Source organism: Diabrotica undecimpunctata, chromosome 3 (genome assembly GCF_040954645.1).
Source record: "Diabrotica undecimpunctata isolate CICGRU chromosome 3, icDiaUnde3, whole genome shotgun sequence".
NCBI lineage: Eukaryota > Metazoa > Arthropoda > Insecta > Coleoptera > Chrysomelidae > Diabrotica > Diabrotica undecimpunctata.
Genome location: NC_092805.1, coordinates 52,104,056 through 52,128,410, shown reverse-complemented (window position 1 = coordinate 52,128,410; position 24,355 = coordinate 52,104,056). Strand labels below are relative to the sequence as shown.

General features: G+C 35.3%; 1 protein-coding gene across 7 annotated transcripts in view; it reads left to right on the top strand.

The window, feature by feature from the left end:
- The window catches only part of LOC140436798 (proton-coupled amino acid transporter-like protein pathetic), a 195,062-nt gene that overhangs the window by 150,448 nt on the left and 20,259 nt on the right, over positions 1-24,355 (top strand). For all 7 annotated transcript variants that reach the window (XM_072525892.1, XM_072525896.1, XM_072525894.1 and 4 more), the window contains 2 exons: positions 15,512-15,596; positions 16,324-16,555. In XM_072525892.1, coding sequence (XP_072381993.1) covers positions 15,512-15,596; positions 16,324-16,555 — 317 coding nt within the window. The remainder of the gene's footprint in view (positions 1-15,511; positions 15,597-16,323; positions 16,556-24,355) is intronic.

Sequence of the window (24,355 nt, the reverse complement as noted above, 5' to 3'; positions counted from 1 at the left end):
TTTCCTTGAAGAATTAATTGCAGCAACCCATATCTTTCGCTGTTTCTCATGATGTGACCCAGGTCTTCAATTTTGGCTGTTTTTATTGTGGTTAAGAACTCTTTTTCTTTTCGAATTCTTAATAAAACGTCCTAGTTGGTAACGTGGTTAATATTATACGATCAAATATCCTGTGCAATTAAGGAAAATCCTGGCCACTGGGAAAAATATTGGAAAATTTTGAAAGCGAAGGCAGAAATGATTGAAACAAGTAACTGTTTACTCTTCTTTATAAGGATATAAGCAACAAAATCGACTATTTCTTAACAAACAAACAAAAACATTTAAAGACATAAACGTGTTAAACCAGTTTAGTACAAGCAGTGATCATAGGTTATTAAGAGCGAAAATACTGATATCGTCCCAAAAAAAAAAGACTGAGAATACTATATAAGAAACAACCAAATAATTGGATTAAACCAATTAATTTTGAGGAGTTCGTGTATTGAACAAACAAATTGTCAACATAATGTAACAGGCTCAAACTAAATATTGTCCAACAAACAAAAAGGATGAAAAACTAAGTCAACTTATGAAAAGCCTTATAGACCAAAGACGATAGCTAAAATGAGATAACTGTATAGCAAGGAAACCCTTAATAAAATAAATAAGATGATCACAAAGGCGATAAGAAAAGACATAAGAAACTACAAAGTAGAAAAACCTAAGCAAGCAGGGACAAAACAAATTTAGAGAATTACAAACCAATTAGCCTCCTCAGAGACTTATCAACCAAAAGAACAGGCAGAATAATGCATACTCGACAAAGCATAAAAACCATAATAGAGAAAGTAGTGGAATACAATAAACCTCTAGTGCTAATACTCTATTTGCCGATTTTCACAAAGCCCTTGACACAGTTGAGCTAAGCAAAATACTACAGGCGCCCAAAGAATGCAGGCTAGACTACAGGTATACAAAATTATTATACAATATATACCTACCGACAACAATTACTGTCAAATTACATACTAATAGTAATCGCATAAAAATGGAGCGAGGGGTTAGACAAGGATACACAATGCCACCTAAACTTTTTAATACTATACTGGAACATGCTTTTAAGAATTTGGATTGGCTGACAAAGGAAATAAAAATAGATGGAGAATATCTAAACAACTTACGTTTCGCCGATGATATAGTCATAATAGCTAAGGGCTTAGTAATGGCAAGAGAAATGGTACATGAATTCGTTGTGGCCACAGAAAATGTAGGTTTAAAATATAAACATCTCGAAAACAAAAATTAGTACAAATTTGGTACCCAACCAGAACATCAGTATTGGTGGGCAAGAAATAGAACACGTAGATCAAAATAAATACCTAGGACAGGATTAGCAGGGATAATCAGACCCATATACTGAAGAGAAGAATTGGTCTTGGGTTGGTAGCATATGATTGCATAGCAACTTTTAAAAGTGAGCTGCGCACATGCCTGAAGAGAAAAGTATTCGATCAATCCGTCCTCCTAGTGTTGACTACTTATTGATACGAAGCAAAAACACTTACTTTAACAAAAGGCTTGGCTACCAAACTAAGAGTTACACAGAGAAGAATGGAGCGATCCATGTTAGGAATAACTCGAGATCTGCGAGACAAAATAAAAAACGGAAAGGTCAGGAGAAAACCCTAAGTAACCGACGTCATCGAAAGGATAGCCCGACTAAAATGGATATGGACAGAATACATAGCTAGAATAACGGATGGGCGATGGACAAAGAGGTTATTGTAATGAAGCCCAAGGGAAGACAAGAGAAGCGTCAGTCTACCACCTACACGACAACCGGCGATTTAAGAAGACAAAATAAAAACTTGTAGACAGTGGCGTAAGATATACCGGGTTGAAAATACGAGGAATAGGCCTATGTTCAGCAGTGGACTTTTGAGGCTGGATGATGGTGATTCCGTGAAATATTGTCGTCCTTACTTATTTATCCGCGGCTTTACACAATATATTATATTTGCGTTTACCACATCCCAATCGTTGTTTCTTTTTGTCATATATATCTTTTTCGGCGATATCTCTTTTTTTCATTGGTGTTTTATTTGTCTGTTTCACTGTAATCTAGAACGTCCTCTTCTTCTTTTTCTATTTGATTTCCATTTTCAAGTTCTTAGCGATATTCTTGTTCTGTCCATCTTTCCCCTATACCCATACCAGAGTAATTATTACATTAATTTATAAGAAGAAGAGAAGAAGAACATTATTTCTCTAATTCGTTCATTTCGCATTTTGTCCATTAGTGTTAATCTGCAACTTCTTCTCCACAACACCATTTCCATTGCAATTTTCCTGTTTTGTATTCTTTTATTTGTCAACCACGTCTCTGAGTCGTAAAGTGAGGAGCTTACCACTATTGTTTTAAAGATTTGCTTTTTAATTTTGCTTGTAATATCATCACTACATATAATCGAGTGAAGGTTTCGTGTTATTGTTTTTTCATTCTTTATTTTATTTCTTCTATACATTTCAGTTTATCCTGTATTTGTTAAAGTTACCCTCAAGTTTTTATTTACCTCCAGAGCTTCTGCGGTATTTCCAATGGCCATGTATTGCATTTTATTATAATTAATTTCCAAACTCCAGCTTACAAATTCTTTTTTCAGTTTTTTTATCATGTAGACGATGTAGTCGTTGTCTTCCGCTAAAATTATTTAATCATCGGCTAGTTCCTTGTTACAGTTTTTTATTGTTTTATCTATATTAAGTTTAAGTAAGGTTAGTGACAAGCAGCATCCTTTTGGAACTCCTTTATCGACTTTAAACGGCTCTGAGTAGTTTTTTCCAATTTTTATTCTACATTCATTGCCTTTGTTTGTTACGGTATTTATGTAGGTGTTAATTATCAACAATCTACGTTAAAGGATAAGCTTTAGAAAAAGTACCCAGATACACTTACTTGGAATGTGAGCTAAATGAACAATGGGACCGTAGGCTTAAAATAAAACGAGTTATATAGGTAGCCAGAAGCGCTTTCAATAAAATAAAAGCAGTATTATGCAATGGAAGACTAAATATGGAATGGAATAGAAATTAGACCCAAAGTATTGAGATGCTATGTATGCTCTGCCGTTTTATATTAAGTTGAAGCCTGGATACTTACAGACGCAACTGAACAAAGAACTACCAGCATTGAGATGTAATGTTATTGAAGATTGTGCAAAATATCGCGAACACAATACGTAACAAACACGGAAACATTAAAAAAGATTAAAAAAGAAAAAAGAAATACTCAACACTATAAAGTAAACAAAAATGATCTACTTTGATCACAACAGATAATGCGATTGGTTATACATGGGAAAGTAGAAGGAAAAAGACGACCGGAGAGATGACACACGTCCTGGTTGCAAAAAAATTTAAAACAGATGACTTAACAAATAACAATAAAACTCTTCACAACTGCTACAGACAGAGTCAAATGGGTCGTGATGATTGCTTTAAGGGTCCACAAATACATGTGCAATTCAGCATTGAATCCTATTGTTTTTTCTATGAGCTATTTTATATAGATTATATTATCAGTTGTTCAGTATCGTCCTCGAAGTTACCATCAGAGAAGCTGGAATCAACAGGTCAGGACTTATATATCAAAGAAAACACCAATGCTTAGCATTCGCTGACGACATTGTACTGATAGCCAGAAGTAAGCAAGAATTAAAAGAAATAATAAAAAGATTAGAAATAAAAGCGAGAAAGAAAGGGATGTACATAAATGAAGAAAAGACCAAATATATGGAATGGACTGAAAGAGATTACCTAAAAGAACAATATCTGACAGTAATAACAGATGAAAAAACATATAAATTCGAAGAAGTAGAAATATTCCAGTATTTAGGAGCGACATTCACGAGAAGACCAAATATGAAGGAAGAAATCCAAGCGAGAATTATGGCCGGTAACCGTTGTATTTTTGCACTAAACAATTTATTAAGAAGCAAAAACATATCTAGAAGGGCTAAGATAAGAATATATAAGACAGTAATAAGACCTATTGTATTATATGCCAGTGAAACATGGACAATGAACAAATCCGAGCAAGTCTTGCTGCAAGTCTGGGAAAGAAAAGTCCTCAGGAAAATATTTGGAGGTAAATTATGGAATGGTATATGGATAAAAAGACCAAATATGGAATTAGAGGAGATGTATGGAGAGCCGAATATCGTAGGGATCATAAAGTCACAAAGACTGAGATGGTTGGGACACATCCAAAGGATGGAAAACACGAGACTGCCAAAAAGAATGCTAATGGGAGGAATAGGAGGGAAAAGGAAGAAAGGCAGACCGAAAACCAGGTGGAAGAAGGATGTTGAAAAAGACATAGAAAAACTTAAAATACCAAACTGGAAAAATAAAGCAACAAACAGAAAAGAATGGAAAAGAATAGTAACCCAAGCCATGGGCCTTCTAGGCCTGGAGAGCTAAATTATATATATATATATATATATATATATATATATATATATATATATATATATATATATATATATATATATATATATATATATATATATATATATATATTATCAGTACATGAGCGGCCGGAATGAAAACCACTCTATTTTTCTAAAGTCCACAGCTGTTCCTCCATTCTTTCTTTAATGATTTTTCCATACAACCTACCCACACAAGGTGCCACTATAATTTTTGAGGTGTTTTCTGTTTTCCTTTTTATGTGTGGAGATTAAGTAAATTATTTTCCATTCCTTTGGTATTTTTCCGTCAAATTAGCATTTGTTAAATATTTGTTTTAATTATTGTATTAGGGTCGAAGGGGCGTGTTTTAGCAGTTCTGTAGGTATAGCTCCAGGGTCAGTTGCTCTCGTATAGCTCCAGGGTCAGTTGCTGTCTTATTTTTCATTCTGTTAAGCGCATTTTTATTTCGATTTCAGACATATCCTTAGCTTGTGGTTGTCTGTCTTTCATTTCGTAAGTTAAGGTAGTATATAAATATCTTTTTTCATGTAATAACTCGAAGTAATATTTTAGTCGTAGTCTGTCTAAAGTTTCTCAACTTTTTCAATGCCTCCCTTGCTTTTGAGCTTCCCACTAACTTATCTAGATCTTTACATTTTTTGGCCAAAATTGATGAATCTATTTGTTATTAAATACACACACGTAGTTAATTAGGTTACATACACATTTGGTCAATTATCAATAATATAATTTGGACATCAGTCAAAAGTGCTGACAAAGTTAAACTATTTACATAAATTAAATACACATGTCACGCGAGGTCCGCGAAAATATTGACCCAATTAAAGTTTATATAAAACTAAGATCTCTTGCCTAGAGAGGCATTCAATCAATATTCACTCAACGAACTTGATAGTCTTCAACGATCAACTTCATCAGTCTCTACTCAAAGTAATCCCGGGTCTACACCCATAGTGTACGTCTCTACAATAAACTCTGCTACTATTATTTGGTGTTTCCATTACAACTGAACGAACATCTTCACTGAGCCAACGAAGGGGATTTGTTCATGGTCCTATCGAAAAACAGAATACTTCAAGGAAGTTTGAGAGAGCCTATACAGTCCACGCCAGCAACACCCTCAGTAGCAGAGAGAGACCACTAGACCCGGGAGAACGAGAGCCATACCAAAGCCGAGAGCCACACTAGAGCCGAGAGCAGTACCAAAGCCGAGAGCCACACTAGAGCCGAGAGCAGTACCAAAGCCGAGAGCCACACTAGAGCCGAGAGCAGTACCAAAGCCGAGAGCCACACTAGAGCCGAGAGCAGTACCAAAGCCGAGAGCCATACTAGAGCCGAGAGCAGTACCAAAGCCGAGAGCCACACTAGAGCCGAGAGCAGTACCCAAGCCGAGAGCCATACTAGAGCCGAGGCAGTACCAAAGCCGAGAGCCATACTAGAGCCGAGAGCAGTACCAAAGCCAAGAGCCATACTAGTGCCGAGAGCAGTACCAAAGCCGAGAGCCATACTAGAGCCGCAGAGCAGCCAAAGGACAGGACCGATTGCAGAACCCACCAGAAGCGAGGGATCCTCAACGTCTAAGAACACAAAAAACCGTAAGTTTTCGAATAATTACAAAATCTTCCAACTTTTACAATCTTACAATTTAACAAGTTTTTTTTTATTATAATTTAACAATTTAGAACAACAATCTCCACTCTATCAATCGTATAATAATGTAGTTTAGAATGTATACCATTTAAATAATACAGAGAATTGATAAAACAAAAAATAAACGTCATTCACAACTATAACTTACTAAACAGTAATTTTGTATGACAATTTGAAAAAAGAAACGTTCATACATATAGCTTGCTTTTAATTTCAATTAAATACTTTATTTCGAAAAATTAAAATAATTACGTAGCAAATAATTTCATTTATTTTGATAACAATGTATATATGTATATATATCATTATAAGAGTGTGTGGATTACATCTTGACCTACCTCAGTACAAAGAATAGCACAGCAGGCAAGGTTAAACTCATATTTCGCTAAATTGCACATTCCGATAGAAAAGAAAGTGTTATAGTACAGGTATACTTATTTAATAAATAACGTACATTTCGTATTGTCTAATATATTTACCGCTGAATGTAAAAATTTATAAGAATAATCATGGAAAGCATATACGTTAAGCAAGCGGAATTAGGAACAGAAATAACGAAACTCGTTTCAAATAAAAAAAGGATTCCCAATCTCGGAAAAATCAACAATACATCCGGGATAGACAGGAAAAATTAGAAGAATATTGGGCAAAATTTTTAAATAACCACGAAAAGCTGCTAGAAAGGGGTATAACGAAAGAAAAATATTTTGAAACAAAATACTATGATCAGGTATTTAAGATATACATTGAGGGGAAAACCCTGTTGGAAGAATATGGAAGGGTACTGAAAAGAGGAAAAGCACCGAAAGTAAAGGAGATACAGATAACAAAACAAAGAATCGAGGAATTATTACGGCCAGAAAATGAACAAGACTTGCAGGAGGATGAAGAATTGCAGTCAGAGTTAAGAGAATACATGGAAAAGGTGAATACACTAATGATTGAAGCAGCAGTAAATGAGGAACTAGACGCTACAGATAATGGAGAAGTAGAGAGAATAAATCATCTAAAGAGGAAAGTCAGGGAAGTTTTAAAGAAAATAAGGCCAGGAATGCAACGGCCAGAAAGCACACAGAGGAGGGACGGTGTGACATTGCCGCAGGTAAAAATCCCTGTGTATGAAGGCAGATATGAAACGTGGAGAACTTTCCACGATCTGTTTACTAAAGTAATACATGAAAACGACCAGTTATCAAACGCAGAAAAAATGCAGTACCTAAAAACTCAAGTAAGAGGGGAAGCCAACAGAATGATACAACACTTAAACATATCCGAGGCCAACTACGAAGTGGCCTGGAATATGCTAAAAGATAGGTATGAGAACCCAAGGATGATATTGTTTAAATTAATAGACAGGATGCTACTAGCGCAGGAAGTAAAGGAATCTTCTGCTAGAGCATTGAAATCACTACATGACACCTTCCACGAAAGTCTGGAAGCCATAGGAGGGTTAGGAACAGACACGGAAGCGTGGAGCCCATTGATAGCCCGAATTATCATAACGAAATGGGACAATGAAACTAGGAGGCTGTACGAAAACCACATTGGAGACAGTAGAAAGATACCGACGTACAAATCGACACAAACATTCTTACAGCGAAGATTTCAGACACTGGAACTGCTGGAGTCAGAAAAAAGACAAGAGAAGCAAGGAGGATCTCTTAGGAAACCAAGAACACATTGCGTGATATGCAACGGAGATCACGGAGTACCGAACTGCAGAGAATTTCAGGAACTCAATGTAAGAGACCGGAACAGGATGATAAAAGAAAAAGGATTGTGTACAAACTGCCTAGCACATAAAAAAGAAAAACAATGTTATTCACAATATGGGTGCAGACACTGTGGCGGAGACCACCACCATATGTTGCATTATGAAAAAGGAAACACAAGCAACAAAAGAAACTCCAATGGAACGAAAGGAGAACAAACACAAGAAAGAAATGGAAGAGATTCAAACAATAGAAGAAACGGGTACCAAGCTGATAGGTACAGAGGAGGAAATAATAATCCATACAACGCCAGAGAACAAAATAACGGAAGTCGAGAAAATACACAAGATATCAATGGGCCTAGGAATAGCAACGACCAACAAAGAGGGCAGAATTCAGTAAACTGTGCAAGCCATAAGGAAGGTAAAGCATTACTAGCGACAGCTGTGGTACGCATAAGAGATGCGAAAGGAGATTCACACATAATGAGAGCACTAATCGACCAAGGGTCACAATGCGCATTTATAACGGAACAAGCTGCGACGACGCTAGGAACAACAAGGAAGCCCATACAGGCGACCATATCCGGGATAGGCTCGTCAGGAGAAAAAACAGCCAACTGGAGTATGAAACTTATAATCGAAACTCATTACGAAAGTGACTTCGAGATGGAAATAGAAGCACTAGTACTACCGAAGATAACAAGGAATTTACCGGAACAGGATATAATTCTACCGGACTATAACGAGAAAAATGCAATACTGGCAGATCCAAGATATTACAAGGTAGGGAAGATAGACTTACTACTAGGAGTAAAAGAATACAGTTACATATTGACAGAAGGGATGCACAGAATAAGTAATGGACTCCTGAGTCAAAACACCAAACTAGGATGGATAGTTTTGGGAATAGCACGAGAAAGGGAGAATATAAAAGCAGAAGTATGCTGTATGATATCAAGACAAGAAATGGACGTACAAATAAAGAACTTCTGGGAATTAGAAGAAGTAAATCAGGACACAAGTTTCTCAGTGGAAGAATAAGAATGTGAAGAACTGTATCGACAGACTGTAAAAAGGAATGAAGAAGGGAGATACGAAGTAAAAATTCCGTTTAGGGAAGACGTCGCAAAGTTAGGAGAATCTAAACAGCAAGCATTCGCCAGATTGATGCAACTAGAAAGGAAGTTTGCAAAAGACAAACAGTTAGAAGCGAATTACAGACAATTCATGGAAGATTATAAAAACCAAGGTCATATGGTAATAGCAGAAAACCAGGGAGATGGGTACTACTTACCTCATCATCCAGTGAGAAAAGAGGACAGTACTACAACGAAAATAAGAGCCGTGTTTGATGCATCAAGCAAAAGCTCATCGGCAGTAAGCCTGAATGATATTATGCACACAGGGCCGAAATTACAACAAGATTTGACAAATATACTATTACGATGGAGATCTAATAAGGTAGCATACTCAGCGGATCTGGAAAAAATGTTTAGACAAATCAGAATGGCAGAAGAAGACCAAAAATATCAAAAAATTTTGTGGAGAAAGGACACAAAGGACCACATACAAGAGTATAACTTAACGACGGTGACATACGGCACGGCCGCAGCACCCTTTTTAGCGTTAAGAACAATACAACAATTACAAGAAGACGAAGGAGCGAGGTACCCGTTGGCATCGAAAATTGTAAAAGAAAACATGTATGTAGACGATATACTAGGAGGAGCTGAGACAGTGCAGGAAGCAGAAACAGCTCAAAAGGAATTAATACAACTGTTCAGAAAAGGAGGTTTCATTCTTAGAAAATGGTTGAGCAACGAAGAAAAAATAATGGAGAACGTACCGGAGGATATGAGGAACGTAGACTCCAAGGCATTCAAACAAGAAGAAGTACGGAAAACGTTAGGAATACACTGGTCACCTAAAGAGGATATAATCACATTCAAAATAGGGATAACGACGGCAAAGAAAATAACGAAAAGACACGTACTGTCAGAAGTAGCAAAACTATACGACCCACTGGGATGGATAGCACCTGTAGTAATTCAGGCGAAAATGTTCATACAGGAATTATGGGAGCAAAAGACCAGTTGGGATAAAGAATTAACTAGCAACCAACAAAGCAGCTGGAATACATACCAGGCGCAATTAGTAAATCTGGAGAAAATAACATTGCCCAGGTGGAACAACTTAAGCGAGATAAACAGAGTAGAACTACATGGATTTGCAGATGCGTCTATGAAAGGATATGGAGCGGTAATCTACTCAAGGGTATTAGGCCCAGAAATTAAAACGAATCTAATGATAGCAAAATCGAAAGTCGCACCATTGAAAGGGAAAACGACGTTACCGAGGCTCGAGCTGTGTGCCGCGGTACTACTAGCAAATTTAATGAAGAAAACCCTACAAGCATTGAACAGGGAAAACATTGAGGTATATGCATGGTCGGACTCAACGATAACCCTGGCTTGGATAAGGGGATCATCAAAAAGGTGGAAAATGTTCGTCGCCAACAGAGTAGAGGAAATAAGAGGCGTTATAGGACCGAAAAATTGGCATAAGGTAGATACAAAGGAAAATCCAGCGGACATCCTCTCACGTGGAAGTACCGCATCAGAATTATTAGAAGCAGAGCTATGGTGGAAGGGACCAACTTGGCTGACTAGTAACAAAACTTTAACGCAGGAATCAGAAGAAATACCAGAGACAAATGAGGAGGAAGTCAAAACGAAAATAACGGTGCACACGACAACGATAAAGGAGGACATATGCGAGAGATTCTCAAATTTAGAAAGAATGAGAAGAGTACTTTCATATTGTAGGAGATTTGCAGACAAATGCAGAAAAAATAAAAACAATGGACAAAGTCAGCTTACAGTCCAAGAATTAGAGGAAACGCTATTAGAGGTGATAAAGCACACACAGCACGCCTACTTCAAACAAGAAATAAATAAGCTGGAGAAGAAACAGCAATTAGACAAGAAAAATAAATTAGCGTCATTGGTACCATTCCTGGATAGACAAGGAATTCTAAGAGTCACCGGAAGACTGAGACACACGAATCTAAAGTACGGAGAAAAACATCCGATAATTTTGCCAAAGGATAGTGCATTAACAAAGTTACTTATAACAGATAGTCACGCAAGAAATCTACATAGCGGATTACAACAAACACTACAGTACATAAAAAGGAAATACTGGATAATCAACGGCAGAAGAACCGTGAAAGATCATCTAGCAAAATGTTTAAGGTGCAGGAGGTATAAAAGCCAAGCAGCACAACAATTAATGGGAGATCTACCGAAAGACAGAGTGAACCCGAGTCATCCCTTTACTAACACAGGGATAGATTATGCCGGGCCAATAAAAATAAGTACCACGAGAGGCAGAGGACAGAGGAGCTATAAGGGCTACATCTCAGTATTTGTGTGTCTGTCAACGAAGGCAGTACACCTTGAGGTAGTAAGCGATATGTCTACGGATACATTCATCGCAGCGTTCAAGAGATTTACGGCACGCAGAGGACAGTGCAACAACGTATACAGCGATAACGGAACCACATTCGTAGGAACAGCAAATTTGTTGAAAAAAGAAAATCAAAAAATAGATGACGAGATAAAACAAGGATTACTGGCACTAGGTACCCAGTGGCATGTCATACCTGCATATGCACCACATTTCGGAGGATTATGGGAGAGCGCAGTGCGAATAATGAAATATCACTTAAAAAGAATCATCGGGGAAACAGTTCTAACATATGAAGAATTGAGTACGGTGCTGGCACAAATAGAAGCATGTATGAACTCGAGACCATTATGTGGGTCATCAGAAGACCCTGAAGGGAAAATAGCCCTGACACCAGCTCACTTCCTTATAGGGAGAGAAATTATATCACCAAATCGGGAAGAAGAGCTTACGACTTATTTGAAGATGCCGACGAGGTGGAGATTAGTGGAGAAAATAAAAAGAGACTTCTGGAAAATTTGGAAACAGGAATACCTGCACCAATTACAACAGAGAAATAGATGGCATAAGGCGCACCCTAACATAAAAGAAGAAGAAATAGTTATAATTAAAGAAGAGGATACACCTCCAGGCAGATGGCCATTAGCAAGGGTAACAGAAACATACCCTGGAGCGGAGGGATTAACCAGAGTAGTAACAGTGAGAAAGGCAAACGGGAAACTGACTAAAAGACCCATACATAAGCTAATACGACTGGAAGAAGAGAAACAGGAAAAGCCGAAGAAGGCAGCAGCACTAAGATGGAAGAAAATACTAGTAGCTATAATGTTTTTAACGATGTTAAAACCCATAAAGGCAGAACCGTATAAAATATATAATCCGGTACCAGGATTTTTCACAGAAGACCTTGGAGAGGTCGTCATAGACCGGGGAACATTTCGAATAAAGGTGTTACTCAAAAAAGGAAGAATTCGAACAGAGCACCAACTAATAGGAAATATGATACAAGGCGTACGAGAACTGTGTCATGAGATAAAAATCGTGAATTGTAAGGATATAATAGAGAAGTTAGAGGAAGGACAAAGAAAGGCGGAGTCAGTAAGCGAGGGGTTGACAGTAGAAATAAAAGGAAGGGAAAGAAGAGGAATATTAGGAACAATATTAACCTCAGTATTTGGAGTCAATGACGAAGCCTACAGTAACATTGAAGCATTAGATAATAACCAAAAGGAGCTAATAAAGGGATCACAGCACCAGGCGAAGATAATGTTAGAAACAATAACATCAATCAATCACACAGAGAACAGGATAAACAAGCAAATGAACAAGTTTAACAAAGCACTAATCACAGGTCTACAAGAAATATCTAAAGGACTTAACGAAGTAGAAGACAAAGCACAAAAACTAGAAACCGAATATAGCACGTTACGAATACAAACGATAGCATTACAAGTTATGGACTTCATAAACGAATATACTCAATTTTACGAGGGAATATTAAACCTTCACTATAACCACGGACACTTCATTGATATAGTGAAACCGGGTGAAATAACCAAATTAATAGGGAAAGCAGGGCAGATACTGCCTCAAGGGGTCGAAATACGACGACAACCCATTATAGAAACAGAAGTCAGTCATGACGACAGATATATAACAGTCATCGGCTACTTCATAGTGACAGGGAAAAATAAGTACAGCATGCTTAAAGTCACGGCCATACCACTTAACGTTGAGGGATCGGTGTTGCGCACATTTGTCGCACCAAGGAATCTACTGGTCGTAGATTATAACACACTGCACTACTTCGAATTGACCGCGGAAGATAGAGAAAGATGCTTACTGTTGACAAAGGCGCAGATAGCGTGCTCACCAACGGCTATAAGAAACATGGATACCCAACCAAACTGCATACTTGAAGAAATTTATGAGCGATCTAAGAATAGCACATGTCCAGTGGTAGCCAGGACAATACAGACAGCTCAATGGAGTAAGATGGGTACTCCCAACCTCTGGCTAGTTATCACGCCAGTCACGATACACATATCCATTATTTGCGATGGAAATCGGAACGAAAGAGTACTGGAACGAGTCACATTCCTGAAGCTTTCACCCAAATGTATCGCCCAAACGAAAAATATTACATTACTCCCCACTAGCAGTTGGGTGGACAGAGCAGTGACGAGTTACCTGAAGTCGCCAATCACTCCCCTGGCCCAACTGGTGGCGAGGACACACCGCAAGTTTAACACGCCTCTAAACACCTACCTTGACATACCAGGAGGAGAGCTACGTCATGTGTTACTTGAGGAGGAGAGTCTGGAACAAGAAATGACGCATACGCAGTGGCGATCGATTCACGAATCTAATTGGCAATATTTTGTGGCCACCGGGATCATTACTATAATGGTAATAATTGGGATACTCACGTTATGGAAGTACCATCCTGTTGCACGACTATGTCGTTCAGGGAATCCACAAACTCAGACTAACGAACAGGAAGTACCTGTATTAGTTAGTAATCGGCACAACAATGTACCGTCGACTTCCCAAGTTGACATCCCACTTTCCACATTTTCATCCAATTGCCCTAATTTTAATCTAGAGATAGAGTCGGACATTGATAGCTAGGGTACGGTTGGAAGATTGTTGATTATTCTTAAACTATTTATAATTTATCATGTTTGAATTTTACTATGTTATGTAATACTTATATGTAAACTTTGAGTATTGACACTTGGGCCAGATTGCCCGATTCCGCAGTATGTCCAATATCAAATCTTTAGAATTCATATCCGAAATTGGACAGTATAATTTTATCACCCAGTAGACCGAATGAATCTATTTGTTATTAAATACACACACGTAGTTAATTAGGTTACATACACATTTGGTCAATTATCAATAATATAATTTGGACATCAGTCAAAAGTGCTGACAAAGTTAAACTATTTACATAAATTAAATACACATGTCACGCGAGGTCCGCGAAAATATTGACCCAATTAAAGTTTATATAAAACTAAGATCTCTTGCCTAGAAAGGCATTCAATCAATATTCACTCAACGAACTTGATAGTCTTCAACGATCGACTTCATCAGTCTCTACTCAAAGTAATCCCGGGTCTACACCCATAGTGTACGTCTCTACAATAAACTCTGCTACTATTATTTGGCGTTTCCATTACAACTGAACGAATATCTTCACTGAGCCAACGAAGGGGATTTGTTCAATATATTGTTCTGAAGCTATTTTCTTGTGGAATTTTAAATTAATTACTATTTAAATGGGAATAAGCCACAATTAAAGGTTAAAATAAACAAATTTTGTTTTTTGTTTAATTAAAATTAAATCGACATATTAATTACATTTTTTTCTTCCTGCTATAGACACTCCTCTTTTATGGTGTTTATTTACTCCGCTGCAGTAATGAACATATTCTTCTATTTGCCGTTTTTCTTAATTTCAGTATATGCATTGTAAGTTTTCGCTACTGAGTTCGTTTTCATTTATTTTCTTTCGGTATCCAAGGCTTTTTATTTGAATCGTTAGCTTATATTTTTATTTTCTAGGTATCGGGGAGCTAATCCGACCATCCAAGGCTCCTCCTTTCTGAACCGGGCTTGGGACCGGCTACTGCAGAGTTAAATATTGTTGTACGTTGATTGTTTTTATAACCAACTACAGTCAAGAAGTCAAGATAGTGTTTAAAAAAAGAACTCAAATGTAATGTTTAATAAATAGGCATATTTGAAATATTCACAGTTAGCTTAAAAAAATTGATGAAACAGTATGTGACTGACCAAAGAGTTACTCTAGCTATCCATAAAAAGATAAATAATTTGATGAAAAAGTTATTGAAAAATTTATTTTTCTAAAATATATTAGTCAATTTTATTTAAAAAAAATGATTTCGTCTAAACTCAAAAACGGAAGTACAATCCTTAAACACGTTTTGCTTCTTCTTGAAAATCATACTTCATTATACGAAATTTTTTCATGCAAATTTAAAAATTTAGGACCAAAGAATTGGATTAATTTTGTCCTTTTCAAACTTAAAGTGCTAGAACCGCCACTGATAATTGTTTGTTACTTATAACTTGTTAATTTGTGTAAATAGCATAACAAATTAAAGTAAAATTCTAATTATTTTAATGTGTTGTTCTTCATATCTATTTACATTTTTTTCTATTAATTTTTAGATTGTTTGTGGAGATATCATTGACCATGACACACTTTGTAGGAAATGCAGTGTATGTTGTATTTATTTCCGAGTCAATTGCTAAGGTAAACAAGTATAATAATCTATATTTTATATTTACTTACATTGTACTAACTTCTGCCAAATGGCAATATCGGTGCTATCTCTTAATATAGCTAAGCACTGAATTTGTTTTAATATAATGAAAAAATGGAGAGAACATTTTGAACAACTGTTAAACGATGAGCCAGAAAAAGCAAAGAAAAAAAAAACAACGTAATTTGCAGAGCAGAAAAACACAATAAGGAAACAGAAGCTATAGAGGAAAAAGAACTGGAGAAAGCAATAGGAAAGATAAAGACGGAAAGTTCCTGGTAGCGATGAAGTTAGTCCAGAGAAAAAGCACACATCCGAAATCTAATATGAAAGAAAAAATAGTGCCTAGAGAATAGTAAAATGCAATAATTGTACCAACGCAGAAGAAGAGAAGCACGAGAGACTATCTGAACTATAGAGGCAGAATAGACATAGAACATAAACTAGAGAACGTACAAAGCAGATTCAGAAGAGGATATAAAATAATAGACCATATATTCACTATATTGTTCTGAAGCTATTTTCTTGTGGCATGTTAAAGTTATTACTATTTAAATGGGAATAAGCCACAATTAAAGGTTAAAGTACGTTTATTGACGTTTCAATTTCCAATTCGGAAATCGTTCTTAAAATACAAATGTTTGTATTCAGAGTTCAACAGTTGAACAACAATGCTCATATTCCCGTTCAATGAATTTATTAATTTTCTTTTTGTAGCTTGTCGGTTTCTACCATCCACCTGCGTTATACTGGGGACAATACTTTAAACTGGTCATACTGTTCCTTTTAATAATCTTCTGTCAGATAAGAGAACTTAAGCATTTGGTGCCATTCTCATTTATAGCGAACGTGACAATGACATTGGCTTTGGTAATTACAGGATATTACATGATAAAAGAATTGACTCATGTAGAAATAAAAGAACGAAAATTAGCAACAGACATATATGGTAAGTAATTTAGTCATGATTGTTTTTACAAACTTTACCAACTAAAAGAAGTTTGTAAAGAATAAACCGTTAAAAGCTATAATACAGAATAGGTATAATATACCTTTACATTTAAATTATAATATATATTCAGTGACATTAGAAGTGTTATACCGAGAAGGAATAATTTTTTAAACTTAATTTTGTGGAAACATAGTAAATTTACATCAAAAATGAAACGAAAACGTTGGCAAGAATTTTTATTAACATGAATACTCTCCTGTACAAGTCTAGGTATTGACAAAATGCGAAGATCGATGTCTGCTTGTGGCACTTTGTTCCAAGCAACTTGAACTTCATGGATTAACTGTGCTAGAGTCTGTGGAAGATAGTGCAAAGTGGACAGTCTTCTTTTAATCATATCCCGCGTATGTTTAATAAGACTTGAATTCGGTGAAGGGGTGGCTACGGCAAAATATTCTAGAACGCCTTCCTACTTCATAATTAGCACAAATTTCATTCAGTTGATTCATTCTCATTTTAGTTATATATATATATATTATATATATATATATATATATATATATATATATATATCGAGAAAAGGAGTACGACCGTCAATCCAATATAAACTAAGGTACACTCGAAGAGTGGTGGGTTTATCGGTCAAAGTGGAGAAATAAAAGACAAAGACGATGGCTACTTCATCTATTTATTGAAGACGTTTCGCTTTCTGCTCAGAAAGCATCATCAGTTCATCTAAAAAGAACAATATGAAACCAAACATCCATAGAGAAGTTATAACCAAAGTGTGTTACCTTACAAAGACATGTAGCAGTCAGTGATGTAAAAAATATGAAAAAGCTTACAAAGCTGGACATTCAGAGTTAACGTTGTATATAACAATTAATTGAAACTAGGTAAAGTTTGCAATTTGACAAAATTAGCACAGCAAAAGAACATGTGATAAAAATACATGTATATATAAAAAAAAAAATTTTATAAAAACTTAGTAAAAAACATTAAGGTTTATTTTAAAGTGTAAAGAACTAGAAAGATCATTAGATTGCACTTCCAACAAATTTATTTAAAAATTATATTTTAATTTTAACTTTAGGTAACATTATAAGTTATTAAAGATTAATAGTAATAAAGAAAAAAAAATGAAGTTACCAGTCTTTAGCTTACTGAGGCTCGTTGGTAAATGAATTTAAAAGTTTTGACACCCACGCACAACAACGTGAGTAGAAGTGGCCTTGAAGTCACAATGACATAAACAGCAAGGCAAGCTACCAACCTCTATGTATAAGGCGGTATATTCAAAGAGTGTGATAAATTTGGTTGACAACTTGTCGTTAAAAAACCAAGCAGTGAAAGGAAAAGGTGGTTAAGATCACCATTTAACCCTACAGTGATTGATCTGTCAACAAAGAACAAAGCAAGAGAAGTCAATCCAATATATCATATATTGTAATATTATGACGTCACTAGTTAGCCAGCTAACAGGTGAAGATTAATAAAAATTTCCACAGTCCAAAGGTTCAAATATTAAGGACCATAATGAAAAGGATTCTATGAATCAGATTCAATTTAAAGTTTTATCAAACAAGTTCATCAAAAAGAACAATTACTTCATTATGTAAAAGTGTTATTGACAAATAGTAATAAAAAATGAGTTGATAAATCTTAATTAAAGAAGGAATAATTTATTTATATTTATTTTTATTTTTATTTAAATTTATTATAAGAAAATGTGATAAAGAAAACCCCAAAATGGGACAAAATTTAAGTAAACAACATATCAAGCCTAATTCTGTAAAATTAATGCATGATAAATTTGGCTCAAATTACTAATGTCCGTTCTCTTATTAAGAGTATTAGGATGTTTTAATATTGCACACATTTCTAAAAACTGTCTTTTAACGAGATTGCGTTCAGTGCCAAGAATTTTAACTTCATTAAAGTTTACTTCATGCTTAGTGTTAATGGCATGTTGGGCAAGAGCACAAGTATGCTTAGATAAATTGATATCACTGCGGTGTGTCGTAAGACGCCCTCTCAGTGATCTCCCAGTCTGACCGATGTAACATGAGTCACACTCAGCACAAGGTATATGATATATTACATTCACTTGTTCCAGAAGGGACAGAGGTGTTTTAGTTTTAGAGAACAAATTCCTGACAGTCTTAGCATTCTTAATAGCAATTTTAACAGGTACGTTATTATGTTTGTACAGTTTAACGAGTTTCTCAGTAACTTGAGGAAAATAAGGTAAAGAGGAGTAATGGGTAGTTGGATTCCCAAGTACAGTATTAGGCAGAACAGTGTTATTAATTGAATTATTTGATATCATTCTAAGTTGGTCACCATTGGGTATATCATTTAAAGAAGAACCATAGCTTTGAGCGAAAAGGTATTTATTAATAAGGGAGGATGGATAGGAATTCTCAACCAGAATATTTTTAAGTAATTGAAAGGATTCCCTTCGATTAATCGGATGTATCAGTCTATTTAGCCTGCAGCTTAAAGCTTTAATAAGGTTTAATTTGTATTTAAAGGGATGACAAGAATGGTAGTTGAGAAACCTATTAGAGGCCATTGGTTTCCTGTACCAACTTGTAGTAAGGGTGTTATCTCCCATTCTAATGACACGCATGTCTAAGAAGGGAATACTATTTGTGTTGGAGTCCTCAAGTTCAACAGTGAACTGTAAATGAGGATCAAACTCATTGAATAAAGACAAGGTGGCCTGAATCTTGTCTGGAGGTAAGGCTAGTAATAAGTCATCAACATACCGTTTAATAAAAGGGATTTCGAAATCTAAAAGACCCAGACGGTCAGATACTAAATCATCCAGTACATAATTAACTAGGATGGGAGAGATGAGAGAGGGATGGGAGAGATTTGCAGAACTTTTACAATTAACATTTGACACTAATTTTTTGGTCTTCAACGACAAATATTACCTTCAAATTTTTGGGACACCTATGGGTTCCTCAATCTCTCCCATCCTAGTTAATTATGTACTGGATGATTTAGTATCTGACCGTCTGGGTCTTTTAGATTTCGAAATCCCTTTTATTAAACGGTATGTTGATGACTTATTACTAGCCTTACCTCCAGACAAGATTCAGGCCACCTTGTCTTTATTCAATGAGTTTGATCCTCATTTACAGTTCACTGTTGAACTTGAGGACTCCAACACAAATAGTATTCCCTTCTTAGACATGCGTGTCATTAGAATGGGAGATAACACCCTTACTACAAGTTGGTACAGGAAACCAATGGCCTCTAATAGGTTTCTCAACTACCATTCTTGTCATCCCTTTAAATACAAATTAAACCTTATTAAAGCTTTAAGCTGCAGGCTAAATAGACTGATACATCCGATTAATCGAAGGGAATCCTTTCAATTACTTAAAAATATTCTGGTTGAGAATTCCTATCCATCCTCCCTTATTAATAAATACCTTTTCGCTCAAAGCTATGGTTCTTCTTTAAATGATATACCCAATGGTGACCAACTTAGAATGATATCAAATAATTCAATTAATAACACTGTTCTGCCTAATACTGTACTTGGGAATCCAACTACCCATTACTCCTCTTTACCTTATTTTCCTCAAGTTACTGAGAAACTCGTTAAACTGTACAAACATAATAACGTACCTGTTAAAATTGCTATTAAGAATGCTAAGACTGTCAGGAATTTGTTCTCTAAAACTAAAACACCTCTGTCCCTTCTGGAACAAGTGAATGTAATATATCATATACCTTGTGCTGAGTGTGACTCATGTTACATCGGTCAGACTGGGAGATCACTGAGAGGGCGTCTTACGACACACCGCAGTGATATCAATTTATCTAAGCATACTTGTGCTCTTGCCCAACATGCCATTAACACTAAGCATGAAGTAAACTTTAATGAAGTTAAAATTCTTGGCACTGAACGCAATCTCGTTAAAAGACAGTTTTTAGAAATGTGTGCAATATTAAAACATCCTAATACTCTTAATAAGAGAACGGACATTAGTAATTTGAGCCAAATTTATCATGCATTAATTTTACAGAATTAGGCTTGATATGTTGTTTACTTAAATTTTGTCCCATTTTGGGGTTTTCTTTATCACATTTTCTTATAATAAATTTAAATAAAAATAAAAATAAATATAAATAAATTATTCCTTCTTTAATTAAGATTTATCAACTCATTTTTTATTACTATTTGTCAATAACACTTTTACATAATGAAGTAATTGTTCTTTTTGATGAACTTGTTTGATAAAACTTTAAATTGAATCTGATTCATAGAATCCTTTTCATTATGGTCCTTAATATTTGAACCTTTGGACTGTGGAAATTTTTATTAATCTTCACCTGTTAGCTGGCTAACTAGTGACGTCATAATATTACAATATATGATATATTGGATTGACTTCTCTTGCTTTGTTCTTTGTTGACAGATCAATCACTGTAGGGTTAAATGGTGATCTTAACCACCTTTTCCTTTCACTGCTTGGTTTTTTAACGACAAGTTGTCAACCAAATTTATCACACTCTTTGAATATACCGCCTTATACATAGAGGTTGGTAGCTTGCCTTGCTGTTTATGTCATTGTGACTTCAAGGCCACTTCTACTCACGTTGTTGTGCGTGGGTGTCAAAACTTTTAAATTCATTTACCAACGAGCCTCAGTAAGCTAAAGACTGGTAACTTCATTTTTTTTTCTTTATTACTATTAATCTTTAATAACTTATAATGTTACCTAAAGTTAAAATTAAAATATAATTTTTAAATAAATTTGTTGGAAGTGCAATCTAATGATCTTTCTAGTTCTTTACACTTTAAAATAAACCTTAATGTTTTTTACTAAGTTTTTATAAAATTTTTTTTTTTATATATACATGTATTTTTATCACATGTTCTTTTGCTGTGCTAATTTTGTCAAATTGCAAACTTTACCTAGTTTCAATTAATTGTTATATACAACGTTAACTCTGAATGTCCAGCTTTGTAAGCTTTTTCATATTTTTTACATCACTGACTGCTACATGTCTTTGTAAGGTAACACACTTTGGTTATAACTTCTCTATGGATGTTTGGTTTCATATTGTTCTTTTTAGATGAACTGATGATGCTTTCTGAGCAGAAAGCGAAACGTCTTCAATAAATAGATGAAGTAGCCATCGTCTTTGTCTTTTATTTCTCCACTTTGACCGATAAACCCACCACTCTTCGAGTGTACCTTAGTTTATATATATATATATATATATATATATATATATATATATATATATATATATATATATATATATACCCGGTATTTAGGCGTTCCACGCCCTTCCGGTAGGGATCTATGCAGGAGTATCACCTAGCCGCAAGCCCTTATCTCTTGCCGTACTGCTCCACCATAGGCCGATCAGATACCAGCATATTCTAGACTAAGCCGCAGATTCATTTTAGAATTTTAAACTACTGCGTTAGCCTTTTTGTTTTCTGTTCACCGAGCCGGGGATTTGAACTGACATCTCTCGCATTGAAGCGAAGGAGAAGCCAGCCGCCCAGCCCGCTTGGCTATCCGATCGACTCTCATTTTAGTTACATTATAAAAATGTATCATATCTGACAGTTTTTTCCTGTATACAAAACTTTGTCATTATGATGGAAACTGGAAATGAGACAAACTAATCAATTTTTTTAGTATGCCAGAAAGCAAGGTTACATCTTTAGTAAAACCAAAGAGTGAAGAATAAACCTAGCGTTGATTATTCGACAAAAATTCGTTTGGAAATTCTCTTTTGCTTCATCTGATAGTAACTTCATAGCGAGGAAAACCAGTTATCGCCAGTCACATTTTGGTTAGAACTTACTATTGGAGCAACTAACGAAAGAACATTAGAGTTAATATAAATAACTTCGGTATTCGGTATTCTATTTTCTTTTCCAGTAGACACAAAACCGTTCAATAAATAATGGTTTCGGGCATCACAAAGGTACATTATATTGGGTTCATATTTTTCTGGCTTACTTTCCATAAACATTCTAAATTTGCACTTACCGCGGAAACCAACCAACATTTAATCTACGGATACATATTCTCCAGTTGAGTAATTAATATAACAGTTATATGGGAACCGAATAAAAATTCACAGGAAATACTTGATCAGTGTAGAGTCAGTGGAGTTGTTATCAGATCAATATTCTGACGGAACTCGTCTTTCTCGTGCGGCGGCTGCTATTTTATACGGTCGTAGGCCTTCCATCTCCTCTAGCGCACATCGATGGAAGAGGAACTTGTGGTGAGAATGCGTGTGTACGAAGCGCTGATGGAGCCGAGGCGATGAATGTCGTTACAATGTATGTCATATTCCAGTGTTTTTTCTAAAATTTGTCTCAGGATTGCAATCTGATAAATTGTCGATTTATCACCTCTGAAACTAGACTGGTATATTCGTATTATTCGTTCTGCATATGGTGCCATACGGTGACATACTCATTTTTGGTTGGGTTTCTTAAAGGGGATAAGTTAGTTTTAGCTTCGAGCTTCTTTAGTTTAATTCTAATCTCATCTTACATCAGCTCCAGGGCTCCAGTTTTAACTCGTTTTATTAAATTTTAAGCTAATTAATATGGACTAAGATGGGTAGAAAGCCAGTTATAAACTTCTGGGTAGTTTTGTTAACTATCATAATATTAATATCGCTTCTTCGTTCCAGTTCTGCATTCCGACTTTTCCGAAAAAGAAAATATATAAAGAGAGAAACTATGGAAGATACTAAGAGAGAAGGGAATGGACACTAAGTTACTAAGAATAATACAAAAAATATACAATGAGATAGAAATCTGCAAAGAGTAGAAATGTCGGAAGGAGTATTTGCTGATGATATGGTGCTAATTGCAAAAACTGAAGAACTTTAGAATAATTTGTAAATATAGAAAAAAGTACTAACTGAAAACAAAATAAAGATAAGTACTAACAAAACAAAAGTTATGCATATAGGAGAAACACGAAAAGAACTTAATATAGAAATTGAAGGAACAAAAATGGAATAAGTAAAAAATTTTACATACTTTAACCATGTATGGCTATCAGATTAAAGTTCGTCAAATATTATGTATGATCGTAACATATATGGGGTAGAAGCTTGGACTTTGAAAGCCCAATCCGTAAAAAAAATTTGAGGCATTTTAAATGTAGCTATATAAGCGTATTCTTAAAATTCCTTGGACTGCAAAAATCTCAAACGAAGAAGTTTTAAGACAAATCGGACATGGCAGAAAGCTTATGAACAGAAATGAAATAAAAGATATCGATCTTGGCCATATACTTCTAAACGATAAATTAGTACTCTGTTCTACACGTCATCATGCAAGAAAGAGTAGAGGGAATAAAAGACTTGCGGAAAAAAGAAGAAATCTTGGCTAAGGAATATCAGAGATTGGGCTAACCTTCGTTGCAAAAGATAGGGAAGCGTTTAAATAAGTGGTCACCAACCTACGTAAGAAGACAGCACAATGAGAAAAAGAACCATCTACTTCCTGAACTAACCATCTACTGTTAGTAGATTAGACATTTTAAATTTAATGTTTTGTGACAGTGTAAATAATTTTATGGACTAACCTTATTTTGTTCTTTCCTTTTAATTTCATTTTATTTACGGAAAAATCCCTTGAAATTCCCCCTTATTACAAACTTTTCCTGCTTCGTATATTAACTTAATATTTCACGTGTCTATGGCCATGCTATTTCCTTTGATAAAAGTCTTATTGTTGGTTGATGTATAATACTGAACATTTCACATATATTTCGTTTAATAATA